The 26,903-nt window shown below is 41.6% G+C and overlaps 2 protein-coding genes and 2 long non-coding RNA genes across 5 annotated transcripts in view; 2 read left to right on the plus strand and 2 right to left on the minus strand.

Moving 5' to 3' along the window:
- Window positions 1–298: 298 nt before the first annotated feature.
- On the minus strand, window positions 299–12,121 carry LOC138168031 (uncharacterized). Its single transcript, XR_011170020.1, has 3 exons — window positions 11,789–12,121; window positions 3,623–3,749; window positions 299–3,023 (listed from the first exon to the last, which is right to left on the minus strand). It is a non-coding gene; the product is annotated as an uncharacterized lncRNA (long non-coding RNA).
- A 4-nt stretch (window positions 12,122–12,125) lies between these two features.
- TMEM276 (transmembrane protein 276) lies at window positions 12,126–14,668 on the plus strand. Of its 2 annotated transcripts, XR_011170018.1 has the most exons (4): window positions 12,366–12,497; window positions 12,855–12,988; window positions 13,397–13,975; window positions 14,084–14,668. XR_011170018.1 is itself a non-coding variant. In XM_069096991.1 (3 exons), the coding sequence occupies exons 2-3, from the start codon at window positions 12,899–12,901 to the stop codon at window positions 13,883–13,885; spliced, it is 579 nt and encodes a 192-aa protein (XP_068953092.1). In that variant the 5' UTR covers window positions 12,126–12,497; window positions 12,855–12,898; the 3' UTR covers window positions 13,886–14,668. The 2 variants fall into 2 exon arrangements, 1 of the variants encoding a protein (XP_068953092.1); XM_069096991.1 differs by having other exon boundaries at window positions 12,126–12,497; window positions 13,397–14,668.
- Window positions 14,669–16,366: 1,698 nt separating this feature from the next.
- LOC138168030 (uncharacterized) lies at window positions 16,367–17,924 on the minus strand. The gene is made up of 2 exons (XR_011170019.1): window positions 17,302–17,924; window positions 16,367–16,643 (listed from the first exon to the last, which is right to left on the minus strand). It is a non-coding gene; the product is annotated as an uncharacterized lncRNA (long non-coding RNA).
- A 105-nt stretch (window positions 17,925–18,029) lies between these two features.
- The window catches only part of ZFTRAF1 (zinc finger TRAF-type containing 1), a 48,565-nt gene continuing 39,691 nt past the window's right edge, over window positions 18,030–26,903 (plus strand). Inside the window, exon 1 of the mRNA XM_069096990.1 lies at window positions 18,030–18,410. Within this exon, the coding sequence (XP_068953091.1) occupies window positions 18,030–18,410 (381 nt within the window). The remainder of the gene's footprint in view (window positions 18,411–26,903) is intronic.

The following is a 26,903-nucleotide window of genomic DNA, read 5'->3' on the forward strand; positions in this document are numbered from 1 at the left end:
GCTCTAAGGCTAAGGACTTAGTATTTTGTCCTAGAGGCAAGAGAAAATCACTTAGGATATCTTTTTCTTTCTTTTTTGAAAAAAAAATCCATTCTTATTTATTTTTAACATTCTTTTCTTTTTAAATTTTGAATTCCAAATTCTCTCTCCCTCCCACCTCTTCCCTAGCACTGAGAAGGCAAACAAAATATCAATTATATATGTGAAATCACACAAAACATATTTGCATATTAGCCATATCTCCCCCCACAAGCAACAACAACAAAAATAAAATGAGAAAGTTATACTTCAACTTGTACTCAAAATTCATTAATTCTCTCTGTGAAGGTAGATAGCATTTTTTCATCATGAGTCCTGTGAAATTGTTTTGGATCATTGTATTGATCACAGTAGCCAAGTCTTTCATAGTTGATCATCATTACAACATTGCACATATTATAGCAGAATAGTACTCCATAATAACTATATGTCCCAACATGATCAGCCATTCTCCAATTGATGAGGATTCCTTCAATTTCCAATTCTTTTTTTAAAACTATCTTTATTTTCAAATGGAAATATTGAGTATATAAAGTATAAGTAAAAATTAATCTTAAATGTTATTCATATTTTTACAAATTGAAATTAAGTATTTCAAGCATTATACAAATCAACTTTCATAAAATGTCAATTTCCAAATAAAGTTTTAGCTATTAGAATTTGTTTTGTCAAATCCATTTACTAAAGATGTTCTAGGAGAGCTATGCTTCTATTAAAATACCTCACAAAGTTAAACTTCTGAAAGTGTGTGTGTGTATGTACATGACCACATGTGCATGCAAAATAATCACTAGAGTTCCCTTATTATTTATTTTTAAATTTGGGCTATTATATTGTTTTTTGCCTATTAACATATGACTGAAGATTAAGTTCTCATCATTTCAAAATTCTAAGGTAAATGAAAATTATTTAGAATAAACTGCTCTATTCAATATGTAATACTGTTTTGAAATAGATAAAATTTATAAACAGCACTCACAACTACTAGCAGAGAGAAACTGTTTCTGAAGCATTGATGAAGTAATTTCAAGCATCAGGAATAAAATACGTAGCCTTGGGGTGGTAGGTAAAGGGGAGGTAGGGGAAAAAGAACAAAAGTAGCAAGTGTATAGCAGGGAACAAAATGAAACCTACAAGGAAGCAAAAAAAAAAAAAAGATGGGCAGCTTCCAAGATAATGCACGGTATTTAATATATAGGCTTTCTTGAATTGATAAGTTATTGCTATATATTCTGTATTCTCTTCTATATTCTGCTGTGAACATGACATGTTTTATTGTTTTTAATTGTTTTTCTTTTATATTTAAGTTTATGAGGTTTCTTTTTCTTTTATGTATTTAAGTTTTTGTATTTGTCCATAATTTTTAAAAAGTGGGAAAAGAATAGATGGTGAGTGCCCTTCCAATTTCTCCCAAAGAGGGAAATACTTAGCATTAGTCCCCTGAACAAAGTTTATGTAAAGACTTGGAGATTCAGATATTTGAGGATAAAACAATATTTTTTTATGGACTATACAATATACTATTACCTTTGTATCTATAGAGGCAATTTAAAATGACATAACGGTAAAGTGACAAAATTCATTCAGAAAATACTGATTTAACTAATGTGATTGCTACTCACAAGAACCTGCTGAAATTTTTTTCTGTTGAAACTGTTCCATCCACTTACCAACATTCACTCAAAAATATAATTATAAACAAATACACCTCTTAAATTTATTATAGTTAACCCTAAAAATATACATTTGGAGCTCCACGTATGATTAATAAAAACCAAAATATCTCACACAATTTAGTTGTACAATCCCTAAAAGAAAAATAAGCCACCAATAAGATTGACTACAATCTGATAATCTTTCATATAATTTATAAACATTTTAGAGTTTACTTTTAATTGTAATTTTAATTTTACTTTTAAAATAGTTTGCCATTATGAATTTCAGTTACATTATAACCTCAAAACTAGTTTAAACAAAATACAAAATACAAAGAAAATTGGTTAATCTTCCTTACTTTGCATACAAATACCTCAAGAGCAATTTACAGAATAATACATTACAGGATAGACTTTATAAAGTTAGTAGATTGCAGATCAATTTTCAAAATGTAAACCAAATGCTTTTCCTTATACTTCTTGTGCATTTGCCCTGTGGTAGTTTGATCTTGACTCTAATTTGTGTTTTTATATAACAGCCACTTTGTTAAATTTACCCTTTACCTACTAAATGTATAACTATTTTCCCCCAAGAAACATGTACTGTTAAAAAAAAAAACTGGGCTGTGTAAAAGCTGTGAAAATGTTGGCCTGTCTTCATGAACAAAACATGCCTACACCTATCTCCCATAAACCTTATCTTCCTGAGCTATATATGACACCTGACAACAGGTGTACAAAGACCCTAAAAATTGTCAAATTTACATTTTAAAAGATTGCATAGAGAACAAAACATTTTCCAAAATCTATTACTATTTAAATTTCATAATCTATAGTAAACAAGTTTCTCAGACTTAACATGTTTAAACTTTACAACTATTATTCTTAAATTTGAACCACTAACTGATTTTTCTACTGATAACTGATTGCTACTGGGCTAAAGAAACAGATTTTTCTGACCAAACCTGGTCCATGGGTCTTCCACATTACAATCAGTATTTAGGCCTGTTTATTAGTCACTTACTGAAAATATCAAATTTCTTTGCTACATGGTCAAATAATTTTATTAAAACTACCTTAACTAAGCTTTTTTTCTTTTTTCTTTTCAATATGGTATGCTCAAATTTAAGGTGCTATTAAAATAGCTTTTTGGTATAACATCTTTACCAAGTGGGCGTCATATCTGGAAACCAGACTCTGCCAAGATGCTTTGATAATCCCCAATGAATCTGCTCCAAACTATACTTCTGTTCAGGAATTAGTACTTCTTCCATAATGGATAGTTGAGGTAGTTGGTCATCACATAATTTCACAAATTCAACAAAGGCACTGCAAGAGATTAACATTCACTTACTCAAATAGCTAACAAAATTTTGCAATGTTATGCAATACGAATTAATTCCTCATCCACTGGTCATAATCCATTAGTACATACTACTAGTTCCATTAAATGAGGACATGTCATTCCAATATGGTCAAATACATCTTTACTTACTCATCTGCCAAAGTAAAGATGGGTGGCAGGAATTCCATAACCCAAAAAAAAATGGGTCAAATTCTTTTTCATACAAGAAAAAAAATACATCACTAAATTTACTTTAGGTGGATGACATACTATAGATGGTTTGAATGTTTTTCAATAATCTGCTTTATAAGCTCTGGATGTGTAACTTTCAAATAAGATGTAGCTGGGTAGTTCAGTTCAAACTGAAAACACCTCCATAAGTCAGAAATATGAAATATTTGATTCCAGTTTTGACAAATTTGTGATGCATGAGCCTGATCAAGAAGGGGTAAATATTTAAATATTTGTAGAATAATGTCCTGAAGGAGATTACCCCAGCCACATATTTGAGAATTCTCATTGGTAGTCCTCCATTTGTTGGATTCTTCTATACTGTCCTCCTCTGAAGTTTTGATTACCTCACCTCATTTCATCAAACACAGGGATGTCACCTTGTTGAGATGCAAGGAGTGTGACATGGTGTCATCTCGATAGAATTCAGATCAAGAAAGGGCATTTATTCAGAGTGATGTTCCTGGTAGGCTCTTCTCCTTGAGAGAGACAGAAACCCAATTTTCAATTCTTTGTCACCACAAAGAGAGCTGCTATAAACATTTTTGAACATATAGATCCTTTTCCTTTTCCTTTGATCTCTTTGGGGTATAGACCTAGTACTGATAATACTGGGCATGCAGAATTTTATAATCCTTTTGGCATATTTCCAAATTGTTCTCCAGAATGATTGGACTAGTTTGTAACTCAACCAATAGTTTATCAGTATACCTATTTTCCTCCAATGCCTCCAGCATTTGTCATTTTTGAGGTGGTACCTCAGAGTTTTAATAGATATCAGTAGTGACTTAGAGCATTTTTTATATGACTATAAATAGCTTTGATTTCTTCTTCTGGAAACTGCCTGTACATATCCTTTGACCATTTTTCAATTGGGGAATAGCATTTGTTTTTATAAATTTGATTCAGTTCCCTATATATTTTAGAAATATCAGAGAAACTTGCTGAAAAAATTTTGGATATTATTTCATTGTCTAAATAGCTTGTAGCAAAATGTAGTTTCCCTCATTATCTCTTTTAATTAGGTATGTTTTTGCTTTTGCTTCATCTGAGATCATAATTACTACCCATGCCTTTTCTATGATAACTTCTTAAACTATGATGCCAGCATCTTTTGATCCTTTAAACTTTCCAGGAGTCCAGTAATTCTCAAATTATCTCTCATCAATCTGTTTTACAGATCAGTTGGTTTTTTCAATGAGATATTTAACATTTTCTATTTTTCATTTTTTATTTCATTTTTATTATTTCTTGATTTCTCATAAAGTCATTAGCTTCCACTTGCTCAATTCTAATTTTTTTTAAAGCAATTGGGGTTAAATAACTTGCCCAAGGTTACACGGCCAGTTATTTTGTGTGGATGTTAAATATCTGAGGCTGGAACCGACTCCAGGGCCGGTGCTCTTACTCACTGCACCACTTAGCCGCCCCTCAATTCTAATTTTTAAGGAATGATTTTCTTCAGTGACCTTTTTATACCTCTTTTTCCATTTGGCCAATTCTACTTTTTAAGGAGTTCTTTTCTTTAGTGAATGTTTGTGCCTCTTTTCCTACTTGTACAGTTCTGCTTTTTAAGGAGTTCTCTTCAGCAAATTTTTGTATATCTTTTTCCATTTGGCCAATTCCACTTTTTAAAGGCATTCTTCTCCTCATTGGATTTTTGTTCCTTTAACCATTTGGTCTATTTTGTTTTTTAAGGCTTTATCTTCTTTAGTATTTTTCTGTTCCTCCATTACCAAGCTGTTGGACTTGTGTGTGATTATCTTGCATCACTATAATTTCTCTTCCCATTTTTTCCTCTACTGCTCTTACTTGATTTTAAAAATCCTTTTTTGAGCTCTTTTATGGCCTAAGACCAATTCACATATTTCTTTGAGGCTTTGTATATAGCAGCTCTGACTTTGTTGTCTTCTGAGTTTTTGTTTTGATCTTCTTTGTCACCATAGAACTTTCTTTAGTCAAAATTTTTTTCTGTTGTTTGCTCATTTACCAAGTCTATTTCTTGATTTTTAATTCTTTGTTAAAGAGGGGCTCCGCTTCTAGCATGGAGGGTGCACTGTCCCAAGATTTAGGGATTTTGTGCAGCTGTTTTCAGAGATACTTCTAGGGACTTATACATTTTCAGTTCTTCCAAAGTGGTATAATCTACGGAGAGGTGTGTTTACTAATCTTCTAGCCTATGCTCTGGTCTGTGAGTGACCCCAAGAACTCTTTTCTGCCCTGAAACTGTGACAAGGGTCCCTGCTCAACAGTCACTGTAAGCTCTGGTATGCTACTGATCCTCCTCTCCCTGGGATTGCCACTCAGGACTGTGACCTGGGATCAAAGTATGAGTAAAGCAACAGAGTCCTGCCCCCAGTGCCAGCAGAAAGACACTAGTAATCTCCTTCGGACCTGTTGTTTGACCCCCTTACTGTCTGTGGGCTGAGAGCTGCGGAAGCAACCAATCCTGCTGCTGATTTAGGTGCTCCCAAGGCCTGCTTCTGATTTGCTGGGGCCTGGTTGGCACTTGCAAAGCCTACGTTAGATTGTACTCTCAGTCCAGTGTGACAAACCTTTCCTACTGACCCTCTGAGTTGTTTTGGGTTAGAAAATTCTTTACCCTGTCCCTCTGTGAATTCTGCTGCTCCAGAATTATTCCTGAGGCATTATTTAAAGTTGTTCAGAAGTCTTAGGTGAGTCCCTGACTTTTCTCTGCCATCTTGGTTTCACTCCCTGTTAATTCTCTTTTCATAATTTTCTGGCATCACTCCCATTTCTTTTCATTTGTTTGTTAGTTTTTAGTCCAATTTCTTCAAAAATATATTTTTATTAAGTATACCCCAACTACATACATAAAATTTTTATCAATTTAAAAAAGATTTGAGTTCCACTGTGCCCAAAGGTCTATAAAACTGTGAATAATACCCTTTAATCTAGCAATATTACTTCTAGGTATATACCCCAAAGAGATTTTAAAAACAAAACAAAACAAAAAACGACTTATTTGTACAAAAATATTTATACCAGTTCTGTTTGTGGCAGAAAAGAATTGGAAATTGAGGGGCACATCAATTGAGAAATGGCTAAAAACCTGTTGTATATGATTGTGATAGAATATCATCGTGCTCTAAGAAATGACAAGTAGGATGTTTTCAGAAAAACCTGGAAAGATTTACATGGACTGCTGCTGTTGCTGTTTGTCCTTCATTCTCAAAGAGGACCATGGAGTCAAGGAGATGATGCCATGACATGCAAGTAAATTGGATTTAAGTGAGGAAGGGCTTTGCAAAGTCACCAGTCTTACTTTCTCCTCCATAGCCATCTAGGTTCAGTCCCAGATATGGATCAGGATACCTGGAGATGGCCCAGGATGTAATGGGGAACCTTGGCCTTTTCAAGCTAAAGTGTTTAACAGGTCTCAGTTTGACTGAGGCAGTGCCCATTCAGTGACTAAGGTTTAATAAAAAATGAGGTAAAGAATGGTCCCTTTGGAAAAAAAAAAGATCTGGGAGGGGAAGACCTACCCACTATTCCCATTCAGTTTCTCCAGAGGTCTATCATATCTAACTTTTTAAAGACTCTATTTATTTCCTTGACTTCTTTATTAAATTTATGGTTAGATTTACCTAATGCTGAGAGAAGAAAGTTGAGGTCCTCCACTAGTAGAGTTTTCCACTCTATTTCCTCGTGTAATTCATTTAAGTTTCAAGAATTTGGATTCTCTGCTATTTGGTGCATATGTGTTTAATATTGATATTACTTCATTGTCTATGATTCCTTTTAGTAAGATGTAGTTTCCCTGCTTATTGCTTTTCATTAGGTCTATTTTTGCTTTTCTTTGTCTGAGATCATGATTGCTACTCCTGCCTGTTTTACTTCAGTTTAAGCATTATAAATTCTTCTCTACCCCCTCATTTTAACTCTGTGTGTCTCTTTGTTTCAAGTGTTTTTTCTTGTAAACAACATATTGTTGCATTCTGTTTTTTCATTTTCTAATTCATTCTGCTATCCACTTCCATTTTATGGGTGAGTTGGTACGGTTCACATTCACAGTTATGATTACTAACTATGCATTTCCCTTCATCTTGTTTTTTCTTTTCTTTTTTTTTTTTTTGGAGGAAAATGAGGCTAAGTGACTTGCCCAGGGCCACACAGCTTGTAAATGCCTAAATCCAGATTTGAACTCAGGTCCAGTACTCTATTTACTGTGTCACCTAGCTACCCGCTCCATCTTATTTTCTTATATTTATCTTTCTCTCTCTCTTTTTATCTTGTCCCTCCTCTAAATTCTGTTTGCTTCTGACCACTGCCTTCTTTTATCTGCTTTCTCTTTTATCACTCTTCCCTTTCTCTTATCCCCTTCCCCTCCTATTTTTCATTGGATAAGATAGATTTTTATTACCAAATGATTATGCATATATATTTTCCCTCTTTGGACCAATTTAGATGTGAATGAGATTCAAGTATTGCCTTCACCCTCTTCCACATTTTTCCCTTCTACTGTAAATGCTCTTCTTTGCTCACCTCTTTTTTCATGAGATAATTTCCCCCATTTGTCAGCTTCCTTCTTTTTCTTCCAGGGTATCCCTCTTTTTCATCTATCCATTTTAAAAAAATCATCCCAATATAATTGACTTAGTCCCACATCCTCTCTCTGTGTAGAATCAGAATCCTTCTAATTGCACTAATCATAAAATTAGTAGAAGTTACAAATATCATGCTCACATGTACTAAGACATATAGTTTAACTTTATCAAATCCCTTATGATTTCTCTTTCTTGCTTATATTTTATTCTTCTCTTAAGTTTTGTACTTGAAAATCATATTTTCTATTCAGCTCTGGTCTTTTCATCAAGAATGCTTAATGAAAAGGCTAGGTGGCACAGTGAATAGAGTACTGGCCCTAGAGTCAGGAGGATCTGGGTTCAGATCTGGCCTCAGACACTTAACTCACACACACACACAAACTAGCTGTATGACCTTGGGCAAGTCACTTAACCCCAATTGCCCTCCAAAAAGCAAAAAAAAAAAGAATACTTGAATATTTTCTATTTCATTAAATATACATCCCCTTCCCCCTCCCCCCTCAAGGATTACACTCAGTAGTACACTCATTATTACTCAGTTGTAATCTCAGTTCTTTTACTTTCATGTTCCAAGCCTTCTGCTCCTTTAATATGATAGCTGCTAAATCTTGTGTGATTCTGTCTGTGGCTGTTTCTGGTTTCTTTCTCTTTGCACTGGGCTATGTGGAATTTGACTATAATATTCCCTGGAGTTTTCATTTTAGAATCCCCTTTAGATAGTGATCAGTAGATTCTTTTAATTTCTATTTTATCCTCTGATTCTAGGATATTGAAGCAATTTTCCTTGATGATTTTTTTGAAATATGATGTCTAGGTTCTTTGATCATTGCTTTTATGTAATCCAATAATTATTAAATTATTTCTCCTTGTTCTATTTCCCAGCTCAGTGGGTTTTTGTTTTGTTTTGTTTTTTGCTTTTTGGAGGGGAGAGGGCAGGGAAATTGGTATTAAATGACTTGCCCAAGGTCACACAGCTAGTAATTGTGTCAAGTGTCTGAGGCCAGATTTGAACTCAGGTCCTCCTGACTCCAGGGCCAGTGCTCTATTCACTGAGCCACCTAGCCATCCCAGCTCAGTTTTTTTTCTAGGAGATATTTCATATATTCTATTTTTTACATTCTTTTGACTTTATTGGTTCTTGATGCCTCATGAATACATTAACTTCCACTTGCCCAATTCTAATATTTAAAAAATTATTTTCTTCAGTGAGCTTTTGAACTTTTTTTCCTGTTTGACCAATTCTGCTTTTTAAAGTGTTATTTTCTTCAGAATATTTACGTTCCTCTTTTACCAAACTGGTAGTTGTCTTTTCATAATTTTCTTCTTTTGCTCTCATTTCTTTACCTAACTTTTCCTCTACCCCTCTTATTTGATTTTGAAAATCATTTTTTAACCTTTTCCAGGAATACTTGTTGGGTTTGTGTCCCACTCATTTTATTTTGAGACTTTGCTTGTAGCTATTGACTTCATTATCTTCTTCTGAGTTTGTATCTTGCATTTCTCTGTCAGCACAGTAGCTTTTTATGGTCAGATTCTTTTTTGTTGTTTGCTTATTTTCCACCTATTTCTTGATTTGGAACTCTATGTTAATATTAAGTACTGTCTCAAGTTTCAGGCTTTTTCTTCTTTTTTCTTTTCCAATTATTTTATTTTATCAAAGTTATGGAACCATTCTCCATGTACAAAAGGTTTCAGGCTTTTTCACACTGTTCTTTTCAGAGATAGTTCTGAGGGTTTTGAAGTTTTTAGTGCTTTTAGGATGATGTGATCTGGGAAGATGTGTGTTCACTGTCCTCTTGTTCTGTACTCTTGTGCAGGGGCCCAAGAAGGGCCCCTGATTCCTTGGTATTGCAATTGGTATTGATCCTCAAGGTCCCTCTTCCCTTGGGTCCAGAAATAATACTATTCTTCAGAGTCTCTGATCCCTAAGGTCCAGAAGTAATACTGCTCCTCAGGGCTTCCACTCTATCTTGCCTGAAAGCGCTCCTCGCTGCCCTTAAACTCTGAATCAGAAGTAGGTATAGGCAATGGAGCTGCCAAACATTGTCCAGACCTGCATCTAGTATTAGTACAAGTTTTCCCGGTAATCTCTTTCTGATTAATTACCAGGTCCCCTTACAATCCTTAGCTTGATAGCTCCCATAGCTGCTGCTTCTTCTGTCACTACCACCTAGTCCAAGGGTGGGGAACCTGAGTCCTAGTCCTACCACTAGTGTTTTATCCACATGGGTTCCAGTCAGTTTTCACCTGTGTCACAGATATGTCTTTCTGACTTCCTATGTTGTCTTAGCCTGGAAGAATGTCTCACTGACCTTTTGTTGGCCCTGCAACTTCAGAATTCAATTTAAGGCATTATTTTAATGTTGTTTCAAGAGGAATCTTGGAAGAGTTCCACTAGATGCTTTCCCTCCTGCACCATCTTGGCTCTGCCCCTGCAAGTGTCTCATTTTTCTTCCAAATTTTTCCTCTACCACTCTTAACTCTTTAATTCTCCCAGAAACTCTTGTTGATCTTGGGTCCAATTAGCATTTTTCTTTGAGGCTTTAGTTGTAGCTGTTTTCATGTTGTTTTCTGAGTTTGTGTCTTGGCATTTCCTTCCACCATAGTAGCTTTTTGTTATCATTCTTTTTTTTACTGTTTTCCCACTTTTGAACATGTAAAAGTTGGGCTCTGCTCACCTGGCATGGGGAGGCACTGTGTCAGTCTTTAGGCTTTTTCTTCTGCTGTTTTCAGAGCTAGTTCTGAGAATCTGAAAGTTTTTCATGCTTCCAAGGTGGTGTGATGTGAAAGGTATAGTCATGGCTTTCTTAGTCTATACTTTGATCTTTACCCTGCTCTTTTGTAGCTTCAAGTGCCAGTGATCTTTTTGGTTTTAGAACTGTAACCAGATCTCCCTATTCCCCAGTGGCCACAATTCTAGCACTCTTCTCTGCCTTGGAACTGCAACCAAGGCCACTGCTCTCTTGTGACTGATCAGAAGCACTCCTCTCTGCCCTGGAGCAGTGATCCAGAACTGTGTATTGGCAATAGAATTGCCAATCAATAACACTTGTACCCAGTGCCAGCAAAGGGACCTTTGTAATCCCCTTCTGATTGGTCCTCTGTCTTCTTTATTATCTCTGGGTTAAAAGTTCCTGAAGTAGCAGCTGCAGCTACCGCCTCCAAAGCCTGCTGCAGTCATTGTTCATGGGCTCTGGACAGGCCTATACCCCAGTGACATAGACGTTTCAGGTCAATATGTCTTATTCTAAAAAAAAGTTTCACTTCAACCTTTTGTTGGCTCTTCCACTCCAAAATTTGATTTGTTATTTTAAAGTTATTTGGAGGGGAATGTTCAGAAAGTTCAGCTGGGTTGCTGCCTCTTATCCATCTCTGTTCTGTCCCCCTCCATATTTTATCACTTGGGATTTTTTTTAATAGGGTAGTGATCTGATTAGAGATATTTTAAGAATATCAGTTTGCATACTATGTGAAGGATGGATTGAGAAGGAAGAAGATGGAGGCTGGGAAGATTAGAAGGATTAGGAGGGGTTGGTTATGAAGATCTTGCACCAGTGTCATTGAAAGATATTGAAGTCCTAGAGGAGGATACTGTCCAGGTGGTTGGAGGGAGGTAACTTTGCAAATACTAGGGTAAAGGGTTTGAGGGAAGAGGAAAGGATAAATCCAGATTGGGGAAGCTGAGACACTGAAAGAGCATTGTAGTGTACCCAACAGAAATAGGGGTGTTTGAAGATAGGATGGGTTTGGTTTAAATTATATACTGGACATGCTGAATTTCCAATAATTTCAGTAGACAGAGATGGGGGTGGGAGTGGGTCTGTTATAACAGGGGAGGGCAATTAAAGGAAAGTAGAAAGATGATTTTGCTGGAAAATTTCTAAAAATTGAAGAGAGCTGAGAGAAATTCTAATGTCTGGCATGCAAGCCTCAGAATAAGCTTTTCCCACCTCAGTGCAATCTTGAATTCCTTGGACGAGTTCCTTCCTGCATTCCACCTTTCAGCTCCTCCCCCAGGACACGCCACTTCCCCCCAAATGCCCCTGCCGGTCCTCACGGAGATTCCTCCCACTCCGTATACGGGAGGACGCTGATGAATCGGAGCTGAGTCTATGATTCCTTTTCCTTCATTTTTTCTTGGCCGACAACCCGGCTTCCAGGTGCTGCTATGGTAACAGGGGGCGGGGCCTGCTCAGGAGGAGGAGCTGCGCTGTCGCCACCCCAGCCCCTATTGTCCTTTGGAGTAGGCCTAGGCCTGCAGGTGCTCCTAGCTGGGCCGGATTCCCCTTCTGCTCTTTCTCTCTGAGCGGCCAGAGCTCCTCCCTGTGCTCAGCCCCCGTCTCCTGTTCCTTCAGGCTGTCCTCCCAGGGCAGCTACGCCATCCCGGCAGCCCTCCTGGACCGCCTACCCAGCAGCTGGACAGCGCCCTTCCTTTGCCTCCTAGGCAGCTCGCTTCAGCTGGGACCTGGCTTTTTCCAACACCCAGCCCACGGACCCTCGTCGGTGGCCCTTGCAAAAGCTACACACCCCCCTCCCCATCCCGGCTCTTCTTGGCTCCCTTCCTCCCGCTCTCTCTACAGCTCGAGCTGAGGTCGTGTCCAGTATCCTCCAAGCCCCACTACCTGTCCATTCATCCTTCTCCCTCGAGCTTCACCAAAGGTAATTCTGGGGTCTTGCTCCATCTTTTCCAAACTCTGGTCCTACCCACCTGCTCCTTATGTAACAAAGCTAAGCTTTTTGCTTGCCATCCCCATCCCCACTCTGCTTCCTGTACAGCTCAATTTCCTCCGGCCAACTAAGCTCTGCATCCTCATAATTTTACCCATTCCTTATGTAAACCCCAGTTCCTGCCCAACTGTCGCCTCCCTCAGCTTAGCTCATGCTCACTTTTTACTACTATACACTTTTCTCAGGTAACAGAATCTCCCCTAGATTGCTCTGACACCAGGAAGGTCCTCAGAGTTGGGAGGGATAAGGTAGCTGCTGAGGAGCTTGTTTTCTTTCTTTCCTTTGAAGGTTGGGCCAAAAGCCCCTTCCTCACCTTCCCTTTCTCTGGCTCCATGGCAGACAAGTCTGAGGAATGGAGCACCCAACTCTCCTACCTTGTTCTAGGAGTAATCTCTCTACACTCTGCTGTGCACACTGCCAGGGTGAGTGACCCAGTATCTGGGGGTGGAGTTTTGAGAAGTTATATTCTTTTACATCATCAGAGGTCATAGAATACCTCAGTGGGAGTCCTTAGATACTATAGGCTGGGTGGTGGGACAGACAAGAACTGTTTCTCTCGACCTTCCAGGCTACAGAGTCCTGTAGTTTTTGTACCATGTGTAGGTTAATCAGCACTATTTTAGTTTGACCAGTTTGAAAGTGTGAAGAGGGTATGTGAAACAAAGTAGATTCAAGTGGAGAAAATTAGTGAAAATGTTAGTGGATGGGAATGGACAGGAAGTCAAATATAAAGTTAGAGGATCAACTTCTGGCTCTGGGCTGCTCACAGAGTGGTTATATGGTCCTTTCTTGTCCCAGTGACCCAATTTTCCTTTTTCCCATGTTGCCAGGTGAACCGAGGGGCTGCAGCAGGCTTCCTACTTCAAGCCCTAGCTGCAGCTGCTGCACTGGTTCCAGTTCCCCAGCCAGACACCAATAACCAGATGGGAACCTGGGTGGCCACAGTCATTGGCCTCCCTCTCTTGGCCTTTGATTTCCATTGGGTGAATGGAGACCGATCTACAGCCAATCTGCTTCTGGGGGGTGGTATGGTCCTGGCTATGGCCGGGGACTATCTGGGCACAGAGACCCGGGCTGTGGCTGGTCAAGCTGTGGCCCTAGTGGCTGCAGTAACTATCCTCATTGTGTCTGTCTTCACTGTCAACACTTACGGAATGGGTGGTGGTGTAGCACTAGGTGCAGCCAGCCTCATGAGCCGGTTGGAGGAGAAGACTCTACTGCTCTTCCTACAAAAGGAAGATGCGTGCAGATGGGCCCTGGCTGTGGGGAGTTGGTGTTATCGTTGGGCTCTTCACACTCAACACTTGGAGCTGGACTGACCACTGCTGCAAGCAAGACCCCTTCAGGAGCAGATGATTCCTATGGGTACCAACTCAATTCTGAGGATGCCAGTGAGGCTACTTGGGCAGGTGCTGGATCTTGTGGGACTTGTGCTGGAGGAAAAGACAAGGCAGGTGTGTGTGGTGGGGGCTTATTGTTATGGTTAACTCTTTCTTGTACTGTGCTCTCATCCACAGCTCTGGGCGTTTGTATGATCAGAAACTCTTGGCTAAGTCAGGGAAGTGAGAGAGATTTCTCCCATCATCTGTTGTCATCACCTTCTGGCTGCCTCCTTCCTCCTGTACTTTCCTGCTCCATCCCTCATTGGCTAGGACCATCCTATGGGGTTAGCTGCCTAGGTTTTTTCTTTGCTGAAGAAATACAACCCCTATGATTGCTGGAATATGGCAAGGGGATTGACACACCCTGGACAAGGAAGAAGCCTGTGCAGATGGAGTAGGTGTCCTACTAGTGAGGGGCTCTGCCCAGAGTGGGTTTTCTAGAACCATCTCCCTCATAGTCCCTTCCCAAGGCCCCCAAGACCTCAGTACTTCTCTATACCCAGGGATTGGTGCTCCATTTGGTTGGGGGTTGGAGTAAGGAGGGAATGTTGTAACCCTTGGGACCTATCTTTTCATTTTCCTCTTACCAAGGATGGAACATCGAGGGACATATGAATTTTATACAAAGGGCACTGTTTTTGGCTAAACTTGTATATGGGGCAGGAGAGGAATCTGCCTTCTGCTTTTCAGTGACATTTTAATAAATATTGTGGATTATTAGGGAAATGTGAATCTGCCTGTTCCTGAAGGTAACCTGGCTCTTTCTCTTCCATGTACTCAATCCCTGCATGGTCCTGGATAACTCCAGACCTGAGCTTAGGGGCAGAATAGGCTCTAGTCTCAAACTATTCAGCAGAGTGACCCTAGGGTGGGGGGAAAGGAGGAACATTGGATTTAGGGTGCCCAATCTCCTTCAATTAAGAACTCTTTCCTTAGGTGGCCTGAGGTCTCACATTTCCCAACAGTCACCATTTAACCACTTTAAATTAAATATAGTATTCTAAGTTCCCAGTACTGGGATCTATGTTTTGTCCCTCTTTCTCCCCATTCCAGCTATGAAGCAGAATTCATGTATTCATTTATTTAATAGGTACTTACTCTGTGAAAGGGACCTCTTTTAGAAGGAGATGGGGGAGGCAGAGAGAGAGAGATTAGAGACACACTGGTTTTGCCTCCATGCTCTCTTCTTTCCCCCTAGTCCACCCACAGCTTACAGTCTAGTAGTGGATATAAGAACAATCAGTCTTAGTAAAGATACAACCCCTTCCTGGGTTGGCACTCTTCTCTGAAGTTACTTTACTCATGGACCCTGGCTTGTAATTAAGGCCTAACCATGTCATTCCTCTGCTTAAGAGTGTTCAGTGGGTAAAGATTGCCTATGGGATAAAATACAAACTCTGCCTCCAACCTACATCTCTAGCCTTATTTCACACTATATCCCTTCATGGATTATATATTCCAGCCAAATTAGACTCTAATTCCCATTTTTATTGCATTCCCATAAAGTGCATCTCATGCCAGAAACATCTCCTCATATCTCCCTGTTGAGGCCCAGGTCATATATAACACCTCCCCCATGAAGTCTTGCACCTCAGATTTTCTTGGACTCTTTATCTGGACCTCTCTTTTGCCTCTTTTGAATTCTACCTTGTTTTGTGTACATGCCACATTCTCCCTCTAAGCTTTCTTTTTCACATTCATCTTTGTACCCTGAGTGCCAAGCACTAATAGGTATTTAACACATTTTTTAAAAATAAAATTAAGGGCTAGAGGAGTGGCATAGAGAGCAAATTCCATAGGAATACAGAGAACAGAGTAATTCTTGTAGACTTAAGTATCTAGAGAAGGCTACATGGAGAAGTAGGCATTTGAGCTCAGCCTTGAAGAATGGGTAGGATTTCACTAGATGGAGATTTAACTTGATGATTCCAGACAGAAGGAATGGCAGAGAAAAGACAAGGAAAACAGGAAAGCCTAAGTAAGGGTCTGAGGAGTGATTTGTAAGTCAGTTTAGCTGGAAGGTAGATTGGTATGACTGGTAATTGGAATGAGATTGGGGGTGGGCTTTGAAATAGCTCAGGCAGGATCTAAGTTCCATTCAGAAGCTGAAGACCTGTATAATAATGTATAATATTGTATATTACAATTATAAATATGATTGTGGGGGCAATGTGGCATGGTAGATAGACAGCCAGTCTTGGGACCAGGAAGGCTTGAGTCAACATCCTACTTTTGACACATGGTTACCAAGTCACCCAACCTCTTCGTGTTACAGGCAATTCACTAGAATTATAATGAAATCACAAATCCTTTCCTTATTTCTAGATATATCTTTTCCTCCTACAAGGCTGAGCTTCATAAGGGGAGGGACTTTATATTTTGTATCTTCCCCTCTCACTCATCACAGTACTCAAAATATAGGCACTTAGTATATATTTCATTTATTGAATTGGAAGAAAAGAAGCTACCCTGGCCTAGTCCCCATCCATCATATTTTTGATTCTTACAACCTGGGAACCCTCACCATTCGTGCTGCTGTCTTTACTAGCCAGCCAACTTGGGGGACAGGTTAAGGTTTTCGTCGTTCAGTCGTTTCCGTACAGTGTTAGTCAAAGACACGACCCTTTCCTGGGATGGCACTCCCCTCTGAAGTTACTTTGCTCATCCCTAGCTCCAGGTGTGGTGATACCTAAAACTTTAAAGAGAACTAATTAATGCAGGCCGTCAGTCTCTTCTACTAACCCCACTCTGGAGCTCTGCGGCTCCGAGAGATCAGGAAGCTGCATCTTGCAGGAGCCCCCCCCCCCCAAGTTTACAGGAAAAGGCTCTGGAATGAGGTTCTCTAAAGAGGCTTAATGTAAGGTTTGGGATGAGGGAACATTATTTCCGGAGGAAAGCGCTCAGGCCCCGCCCCCGGCCTGTCATTGCGTGGATAAAAGACGTCCCCGCCCCCAAACACTAACAGTCCACCAATGGGAATCAGCAGGAGAGGTGTGGGCACTAGAGAAGGCGTGGCTCAGGTCGGAAAGCCTTAGCTGGACTTCAAATTTGCGCCGCGATTCTGGCCTTCCGTCTTCTACTCCGAGCCCAGAGGGTCCCTAGCTTGGCCTTCTCTTCCCTGGTGGTCTGGGAAGGGTTTCCCTGGGGCCATAAATTTGGGGAGACAGGAAGGGAGGAAGAGACACACACTCATTTTCCGGTAAGGTCAAAGGAGGGCCAGCTCCCCCCCTTCCCCCCCCCCCCCCCCAAGGATCGGGGGAAACCTAAACGTGCTGACATCCGGACCTCCCTCACAGCATGCCAGGCCACCGGCCTGGGACATCGCCGAGGAAAGGACTGTCTGGGAGCCTCACCTCCAGCATCTGGAAACTCGGCACAATCCCTTTCTTCTTAAACAGGCCTAAGGGGCGGGGAGTGGCTCAGACTAGGGGAGGGGAGGACTTTGCAGCCTTCCGTCTTCCAGCCCTTTCTCAGGGTCTTCTAGTCTGTCCTTCTGCTTTTTATTGGCCCCACCCCCTCGAGCCCTGCCTCTTCCTGTCCTCTGAGGTAGGGCGGGGCCGAGGTCCGGGAGAAAGGAGAGGAGAGGGGCGGGGTCTGAGGTTCCCTTCTCCTCGCGCCGATTGGCCGCTACTGGAGCTCCAGCTCTAGGCCTCGATTCTTCCCCCATACCCCCTCCCTCTCTCCCCTCCCCCTCCCAAGTGGCACGCTGATTGGTTGAGGTTACGGGGTCACGTGATGGGCGTCGCCGCCACCGCCTCCGTGGGGGGTGGGGGGGGTGGGCGAGGGAGCAAGCAGTGAAAACAAAGATGGCGGCACCGCCGGGTTTGGTGTCTACATCTGGGTCTGAGGCGGCAACTGAGGCGGCGGCGACAGCGGCAGTAGTTTCGAGGAGACACGCGGGTGACCGGGTCCTCTGAGGCGGCGGCGGCGGCGGGAGCGGCGGCGCAGCAGCGGGAGCGGCGGCGGCAGCGGCAGCGGCAGGAGCGCGCGGTGCCCCTAACCCCCTCCCCCTCGGGCGGCGGCGGCGGCGGCAGCAGCAGCGGCGGGAGCGCGCCCGGCTCTGCCCGGCGGCCGCGGCGGGATGTCCGGGGCTGAGGAGGCCGGGGGCCCGGCGGCGGCGGCGGCGGGGGGATCCGCGGGTTCCGGGGCTGGGCCCCCGGGCGCCTCCGCCATGGCCGTGTCTGTGTCCGTGCTGGGGGAGGCGGCGGGGCCCGGGCTCCCAGATGAGGCGGGCCTGCCCGCTGGCCGCCCGCTGCCCCTACCGGAGGCCGGCGGTGACCCAGATGCTCCGCCCAAGAAGCGATTGCGGGCGGCAGAGGCGGAGGCGGCGGCGGCAGCGGCGGCCTCGGCAGCGACGGCTTCGGCTTCGGCGTCCGCGGGGAGCGGAAAGCTGGAGGAGCGCCTTTACTCCGTGCTCTGCTGTACAGTCTGCCTGGACCTGCCCAAGGCCTCAGTCTACCAGGTACGGCCGGGGTCCATCGCAGGGACCTCAGCCCCCTCCCCCCTTTGAAATCGGGCACACGCACCTGACACCGTCCCCTGCCTCCCCTTATTGTTTCCTGGCCAATCTCTTAGTCTGTCTTCGAGCCCCCCACTACTTTGGGATGTTTCTGTACCTTCACTCCTGCGTGGAAATACCAATACTACCCATGTATTCTCCACAATACCTGTACTTTTAGGCATTGTCTTTGGGAACCCCTTCCCCTACCCTCCCTTTCTCATCCAATTTAGCTTTTCTTTATCTCCTTGTTTAGTTTCCCCAGGTTGGGCCCCCTCCTTGCCCATCATGTCTGGCCACTCCATTCCTCCTCATATACTCTTCCCTAGCTACCCCCCCATACACGCACCTCCATTTCACCTTAGGAGACTTCATTTTCTTTTCCCTCCATCGACCTCCCGTCCTCCCATTCTCCCTGAGGGGAGCACCCTCAGCCTGGATCTACAGTTTTCCCATTTTTCCCCCACCCCTTTTTTTTTTGTTCTATCCTCCATTCTGGCTCCCTCCCCCCTAAGCCCCCTAATCCTCCCTATTTCTTAGTAGTCTGATCTTCTTTCTGTTGTCTCCTTACTGACTTCTACCACTTGACCTCCTATTTTGACAACCGTATCTCATTTTCACACCATCTTTAGGCATCTTATAATATCCTTATTCTTCCCATAGTCTCTTCTACCTCCACCCTCCGAGACTCTTGATTCCCTTCTCTATCCCCTGATCTGATTTCCTATAGTCCCTCCACCGGTATGCTCCTTCCCTGATTCTTATCACTCTACTACTTCATCTGTCTATATTTTGCCTTTCATTCACTCCAACAAACATTCCTGGTGATACAAAGAAAAAAGGAGTAGAAGAATATAAATAAAGATTAGTAAATGTAAAGTAATTTTAGCAAGGTCCACTTTATTGATTTTGGTCACCTCATGCCACCCCAATATCAGTTCATTCCCTGAGTCTAACCTGATACTACAATTCCTACTCGAACCTCCTTGGTTTTAAATACTTCCTTTCTACCCCATTCCTTCTCTCTGTTTGTAGCTGCTTCCTAAGTAAAGTGGCATCCTTTCTTCCCTCCAAACCTTGCTGACTCCTACTCATGTCAAGGCTTTTTTCCTAACTCTCCACTTGACTCTGTCCTTATTCCCCCCACTGTGTAATCCAACCTTCCTTTCTTTATTCTCCCCACTTGTTCTTTAATATCATTCCCCTTAATCTCTTTTCAAGTGGGGGAGATGTTCCTTCCTCCAAACCTGATTGATGCTCTCCATACACCCTTCACCCCCAAACTCTAGGTGATGGGGTGGGACTCTGTGAATGTTTCATTCTTTTCTGGGGAAGCTGGAGAGAAAGCAGGGCAGAAAAGCATCTATTAGGGTCCCCTCTTCCCCTTAGGTTAGGTGAGATTATACCTGTCTCCTTATCCAGTGTCCTCTGTAGGGTTGATTCTTATCACCCTTGATCTTGCTGTTACTGTGCCAAACATCCCTTGTATGACCCTGCAGGGAGAAATAATGCAGCTCATTCACCCTCATCTCCACCCTTGGGGACAGGCATGTCTTTACCTTCCATGTTTTTGCCTGCCTTATTCTTCCCCCTCTCAATGTGGCTTCAGAATCCTTTCACCCAGAATTTGTTAGGCATTTTCTTGACCCCATTTTACCTTCCAGACGTCTTACCCCAAGTCACAAAGTCAAAGGCTCCCTCATAACACCCGATTGGTTCTTGGGTTTATAGGCCCCTTTTCTCTTCTAGCCAAACCCAGGGTGTTCTGCCTGAGGCTGTCCCTTCACAAAATCTGTACTCTAATTCCCTTCTCTTCCAACCCTGAGCCTTCTGCTTCCTTTACCCTAGATTGAGGAATGATAACTTTCCCCCTCTCTCCCTTCTATTGTTCATTTTTCTAATTTGGTTTTATCCTCTACCTTCTTTGAATAAAGACAAAACCATCCAGATTTAAGAATGATTCTGATAAATACATCTTCTCTATACCTACTCTTTTCTCTCGTATATAGACTAAGCTCAGTGTCCTCTCACCACCCTTAGGACCAATTTACCCACTCCCATTTGGAGGAGATAGTGCTATCAAACCTTGAGCCACATATGTCAGTAAAAAGACTTTTGGTGGGAGGTAGGGAAATTTGAACACATCTTTTCTGAATGGAAAGATACCCGTGTATTTATGTGTACTCTTTAGTTTCTTAGGAAGTAGATCATTGATTTGGCTCTCCTAAGATCTTAGGGAATTCAGCATTCATTCTCCACTGCATCCCCCTTTTATATTTCTCTTTCCCCTACATCTGAAAACCCTGGTGAGATGTGTAGGAATCAGGATTATAATCTGAGAACAGTGAATAGTATTTTGGTTTTGGAGTCTTATGAGGTATTTTGGCTTTGGAGTCTTCTGAGACATCTTTTGAAGGCTTGGCTTGCACCTGGTGGAAGTGAGATTGGCAATTGAAGGAAGCAGGGGACATACTCCTTTTCTCTTCTCTCCCTTTCTCCTTTACCCTTCTGCCTGGCAGGAGACTGAGACAGGTGGGGATGTCTTGGCAAATCTCCAGAGCTTGGTATGGGCAGGTACTGTAAATAGTGTGTGGGCTTGTCCAGAGCCACCATATACCTAGTCAAGTCTTGCTGGTTTTCCTTTTTCTCATAATGGGGTGGAGGGCCTTTTTTTTTTTCCCCATCTCCTTGGAGACAAGAGGCTAAGGCAAGCATTTCTCCAGTCAGTGCTAGAATCATGCTGAGAGTTTCAGGGGTTTGAGATAGTCTTTGAACCTTTCTGTGATTATCAACATGTTATTTTTCCCATCCAGTCTTTGATATAAATAAACCTGTGTGTGATTGTTCCTGAATGTTATAGGCCATCATTGTGCCAGCAGTGTTCCCCTCCCCAACCTCAGAGGCTGGCATAGAATTTGAAGCAGAACCTTGTTTAAGAAATACTGCAATTCATGTTGTGGGGGTGATTTGGGAGGGTCATTTTGAGATTGGTAGGGCAGAAATAGGAAGAATTCCAGAGAAAGGCCTTGGGGATCACCTCTTGTGGGGCTGAGCCAGCCATCAAAATGCAAAGGTCATTGCTGCAGTGACGTTACACTTTACTGAGCTGGCCCTAAAAATATCCACCTGGTGTTTTAAGAGGATCCTTCTGTGATTGCCCCGTTTGGGGTGAGAGCAAGTCTGGACAGCTTCCTTTTTCCCCAGGAGGGAAGGCCATGCTAGCTTTTCACAGCAGCCTTCACGGGGAAAAGCATAATTTGTGTTGACAAGTTGTCCAGACGTAGGCAAGTTGTGACTGCTCTTAAAATGGCTACTTATTCTGAAAATAAGGTCTACCAAACTTCTCTTACTAATACTTCCTTCTCCATGAAGCCCACTCAGCCCATAAAATAGAACTGCACCTGTAGGTAATTCTGGATGCTCTTCTGCAAAAGACATTGTGTAGAATTTCCAGGGAAACTCAAATTTGTACAAGAGTTAACTGTGGGCTGTAACTCACTGAGCTATAAGCCTGTTCACTGACAAGATGCTCTGAAGCTCCTAGACTGAGAGGTTTCTAGCATAGACTTGACTATATTGACCTTAAGGAGGTAAAATGGGAAGAAGAACCCTGCACCAGTTATGTGAACATGTTGTTGCTTTTAAGGTGGAGGGGACAGCCTTCGGGCTCCAGGGCAGTGGTCTCTCCTTATAGACCTCAGACTAGGTCCTTGACAAGTAGGCAGATTGAGCAGGTGGCTGGGCCCTCTTGGTCAGACTGGTTAAAACCAGTCTGGCTTGTTTTCTGTAGTTGTGGTATTCCCACTTAGTAGTAAACACTTAACTGGTGAGCCTAGTTAGGAAAATTAAAAAGTCCAGACTATGCCAGCCTAAGTGTCAATAAGGTTCTTTTCTAGAGGCATATGGCAGAGTTGAGACACTGCTGTTTGCTTTTTTTGTTCCTCCATAAACATTAATGTCATTTTACCCATGATGTATAGTAGTCCCCTGCCTTGTAAATTTCTGAAGCTATGCATATTCTTGTTGTAAGGTGGATTTTGGTTGTTAAGGTTTCTTACCTTAAAATGGATATATAAGGGTGATCCTGATCATCTCCTGTTTCTTAGTGTTGGAGCTGCTTCAATAGCATGAAATAAGAGGCTCACCATTTCAGGGTAGAGGAGCTCCAAAGCTGTCTTTCTGTATTTGTGCCACTTAGAGGTTTAGGATGACTAGAAGCCCATTATTGAATGTGCCAAATTTTGGAAAGTTCATTTACTCATAAGAAAGACTGCCTTCAGAGGTCACTGGAGAAAATTTGGGAATGAGCAAGAAATGAGACTTCTGTTTAATTTTGAGGGATTGTATTATGGTGCACCTTAGTTTGCATAAGTTCTATTTGTACACAGAAATGTTGTGTAATACTGAATCAGGTGGTAAGTAAATCCTGTGAATAGCAGGAGCGCCTCATGAATCTGGCCTCCCTTGGAAGGCAGCAAGTCCTTCCAGAGCTCAGGATAGTGAGAAACATGAGTTGTAAACTGGTTGGACATTGGCACTGGGTTGACATGGGTGTTCTCTGGGTAGCTGGGGGAGGATTTGTTTGGGGGGTGGGGGGTTTACTAGATCCATATATTCAGCTGATAGAAGAGCCAGTAATTTGGAGTAATATATACTGTGCTGTTAGACATACCAAATTAAATTGATTTGACCTCTGTTAGCCTGGTCTAAAGTGAACAGTCTTACTCAGGGACACCCCAAGTGCCAAGCACTTGGTGAGTGAAAGGAAAGAGGCTAGTATGTTATTTAGCAAATTCAGATGGTCTATTAGGAGTGGAGAGAAATAGGTCTTAACTAATCAAAGGGCATCAGGTGGATTGGTTAGAGTCAGAGGCAAAGACCAACTCAACTGACTGTTGCTCTGGGCCTGTGTTTTGGACACTGAGGCATCAGGTTTAGTAGCCATTTAATGAGTCTGGTGATGGATTGATTGGGGCCACTCTGGGATTCAGCTTAGAGTGGCAGACTAAGTGAGATACTTTCTGTGGACCATGTGTATTTTTTTCTCAGTAACTGGTATTCCCTAAGTAAACAGTGATGTAGTAGAAAAAAATGATGGATTTGGAGTAGAGGATCTAGCTTCAAATCTTGCCTCTCACACTGTGTGTTTGACCTGGTGCAAATAATATAACTTCCCTAAGTCTACAATTTCCTCATGTTTAAAATGAGGAGGTTATATGACTTCCAAGGTCCCTTCCATCTTTGTCTTATGATTTAAAATACGTCTTCTGATAAATTTTTCTCTCGTCAGTTCTCAGCCGTTCTCTAAATCTTAACCTCAACTTTTCAGATAGTCAGTCCAAATGGTAAAGAGGTGATCCAACAAACAATATTTAAGTGCCCACTTTGTACAAAATTAGGGCAGCTCAATGGCACAGTGAATAGAGTGCTGGGCCTCATCTTCCTGAGTTCAAATATGGCCTCAGACACTTAGTAACTGTGTGATCCCGGGCACTTTTCTTGACTGCCTCAGTTTCCTCATCTGTAAAATGAGCTGAAAAAGGAAATGACAAACCACTTTAGAATCTTTGCCAAGAAAACACCAAATGGTATCATGAAGAGTTAGACACAACTGAAAAGTGACCGAACAAATTGTTCAGAGTATCTGTCCAAGAAGACAATTACGTTATAAAGGTAGTTGATATATTTACTTGGAGTCAGATGCTGCAGTTTTCAGGAAGACCAGGTGGAGCCAGGCCATGGTGCTGTGTCTTGGTAGAGCTTCAGCAACTGGGTGGTAGGAGTGGTCACACCCCTATCATTCTGGCAGCTACCATCTTTCTTGTGGTAAGAGACACCTACACATTTTAAATAATTGCTTCTGTTTGTATTTTAACTCTTTAAAGTGCAGTCCTACATGTTATTTCATTCTCACAAATGCTCTTTGAAAGTGGTTTGTGACAGGTGGTTTCATCTTCATTGTACAGATGAAAAAGCTGCATGATTGATGCTCAGTAAAATTAATTCATTTTACCTGAAAGAGGCTGACTGACCCAAGTTGAGAGGTTTTTCTAGGGGTCTTTCTGTGATCTGTTCCATCTCAATTCAGCAAATATTTTAAAAAATTATTTTAAACTAAACACCTAATAAAATGAGCATTTCCATATACAAAGTAGAAAAGAAGAGGATTGTTTATAGCACTGTGAATATTGTATACAATTTGCTTTTCCTTTTAATCATATAATAAATTCAAAATGGAGCTTTCAAAGCTGTCCTGTTTGTGTTTCCTTCTGGCCTTTCTTTTATTCCTCTGCTTTCTTGAAATGGTCTTCTTTTCTGTTTTTTTTTTTTTTTTGCATCCCTATTGCAATACCACCACCACCACACCCCTTTACCAATTCCTTCCATTGAGGAAAATAATTATAACTAGCATATAATAATAAAATAATGTTAGTTAATGCAATAGTAGCTATAGTGCTTTAACATTTGCAAAGCACTTTACAGATATCTCTTTATCACAACAGTCCTGTGAAGTAGGTGCTATTATCTGTCCCCATTTTACAGATGAGGAAACTGAGGCAGACAGGTTAAGTGACTTGGTTAAGATCACACAGTTAGTATCTGAGACTGGATTTAAACTCAGGTCTTTTTTTACTCCAGATGCAGGGCTCTGTCTACTGTACCACCTAGGTGCCATTGGAAGGAAAAAGGAAAAAAACGCCTTCAACAAACATTAAGGACCTAGTTTATACAGAGGTGGTGCTGGAGGAGATGACAATGCTAGTCTTGATCCTCATGAAATTTGTCATTTTATATATGACATATAAAATGTATCTTATGAAGATGGGAATGTTATTACTGAGTTGGTAGGAACCTGAGAAGACTTCATAGAATAGGTAGCATTTGACCTGAACTTAAAGGATAGGTAAGATTTCAACAAGTGGAAGGATGAAATTCCAGGCATAGAAACAGTGTGAGCAAAGGCCTGGAGGCAAAAAAGTATAGTGCATGCATAAGGACTAGCCAGTAGTCCAACTTGACTAGAGCACAGAGTCCACAGTAGAGAGGCTAGAAAAACAGTGTGTTGCCATTTAATGCAGGGCCTTGAATGCCAGGCTGAGAATTTAAAATTTTACTAGATGAGCAATAGAGAGCTGTTTAAAGGTTTTGCGTTAGAGGACTGGTGTGAACAAATATGTATAAGAAGGATGAGTTTGGCAGCATGTGAAAGGTAGACCAGAAGAGGGAAAAGTATGGAAGCAAAATTTCCCCAAAGCCACAGACCTGCATACCTTTCCACTAAAAGACAGTCCTAGCACACCTGAGATGATGTGCCCATCCATCCAAACCTTTACATTTAATCATTGTTGTCAATGACCTCACTTTCTAAGAAATTAAGAATGGGATTGTTAGATCTACTGCAAACCTTCTTCCTCTCCCCCCTCCCCAAGATGGCATGCAATCTGATATAGGCTATACATATACATTCATATTAAACATTTTCACATTAGTCATATTATAAAGAAGAATTAGAACCAATGGGAGACAATACAGGAAGAAACAAGAAAAAAATAAAGCAAGTAGTATGCTTCAATCTGCCTTCAGACTCCATAGTTCTTTTTCTGGATGTGAATAGCATTTTCCATCATGAGCCTTTTGGAGTTGTCTTAGATCCTTGCATTGCTGAGGAGACCTAAGTGTCATTAAAGTTAGTCATAGCACAATGTTGCTGTTACTGTGTACAATGTTCTTCTGGTTCTGCTCACTTCCATCAGCATCAGTTCATGACATGTGGGTGTTTTTTACGGTACTACTGTCTACCTACTAGTTGATCCATATTTCTGTTTATATTCAATGATGTGACAACTGGAAGATTAGAGTTACATATGGTATCTTTTTGGAGATATCAGATAAACACAGTGCAAATTGACTAACTGTTTTGGTTTCATCATAGGAGACAAAGATTGAAAATTTGTTTTTTACCAAAAATAAGGAAATCTGAAGATGTATTCATTGTAACACTTTGTAGAACCCCCATCCTGAGCTACTTTAGAGAAATTGTACTAAGTGGAGACACCTAGCCACATCCTCCTCAGGAAGTGAATGCCACTTTCTGTAGCATGATGATTATTCTCATTCTCTCTTCTCCCCTCCTCTTAACTCCCCAAATGGAACTATAACCTTTCCCACCATTTACAGGAAAGTATCATGGTATCTGCTTGGTCCAAGCTGTAGCTGGTGACCAGTGGCATATTTGACACAGTCTCTCCTCTAGAAGAGTCATCCATGTAATCTAGAGTTGTAAAGGATTTGAGAGGTTATCTCGTCTTAATTCTTTCATATTGTGGATGAGAACTGAGGTCTCTTTATCTCACTAAAGTAAAGAGATTGCTTAAGATTACACAAGTAGTGAGTAGCAGAACTTGAATTTGAATCCAGTGCCCGAACCTTTGGTAAACCTTCTTCATTCGGTACCTG

This window comes from Petaurus breviceps, unplaced genomic scaffold, assembly GCF_028583685.1.
Source record: "Petaurus breviceps papuanus isolate PSGF00001 unplaced genomic scaffold, PetGlider_PUasm1.0 350, whole genome shotgun sequence".
Classification (NCBI taxonomy): domain Eukaryota; kingdom Metazoa; phylum Chordata; class Mammalia; order Diprotodontia; family Petauridae; genus Petaurus; species Petaurus breviceps.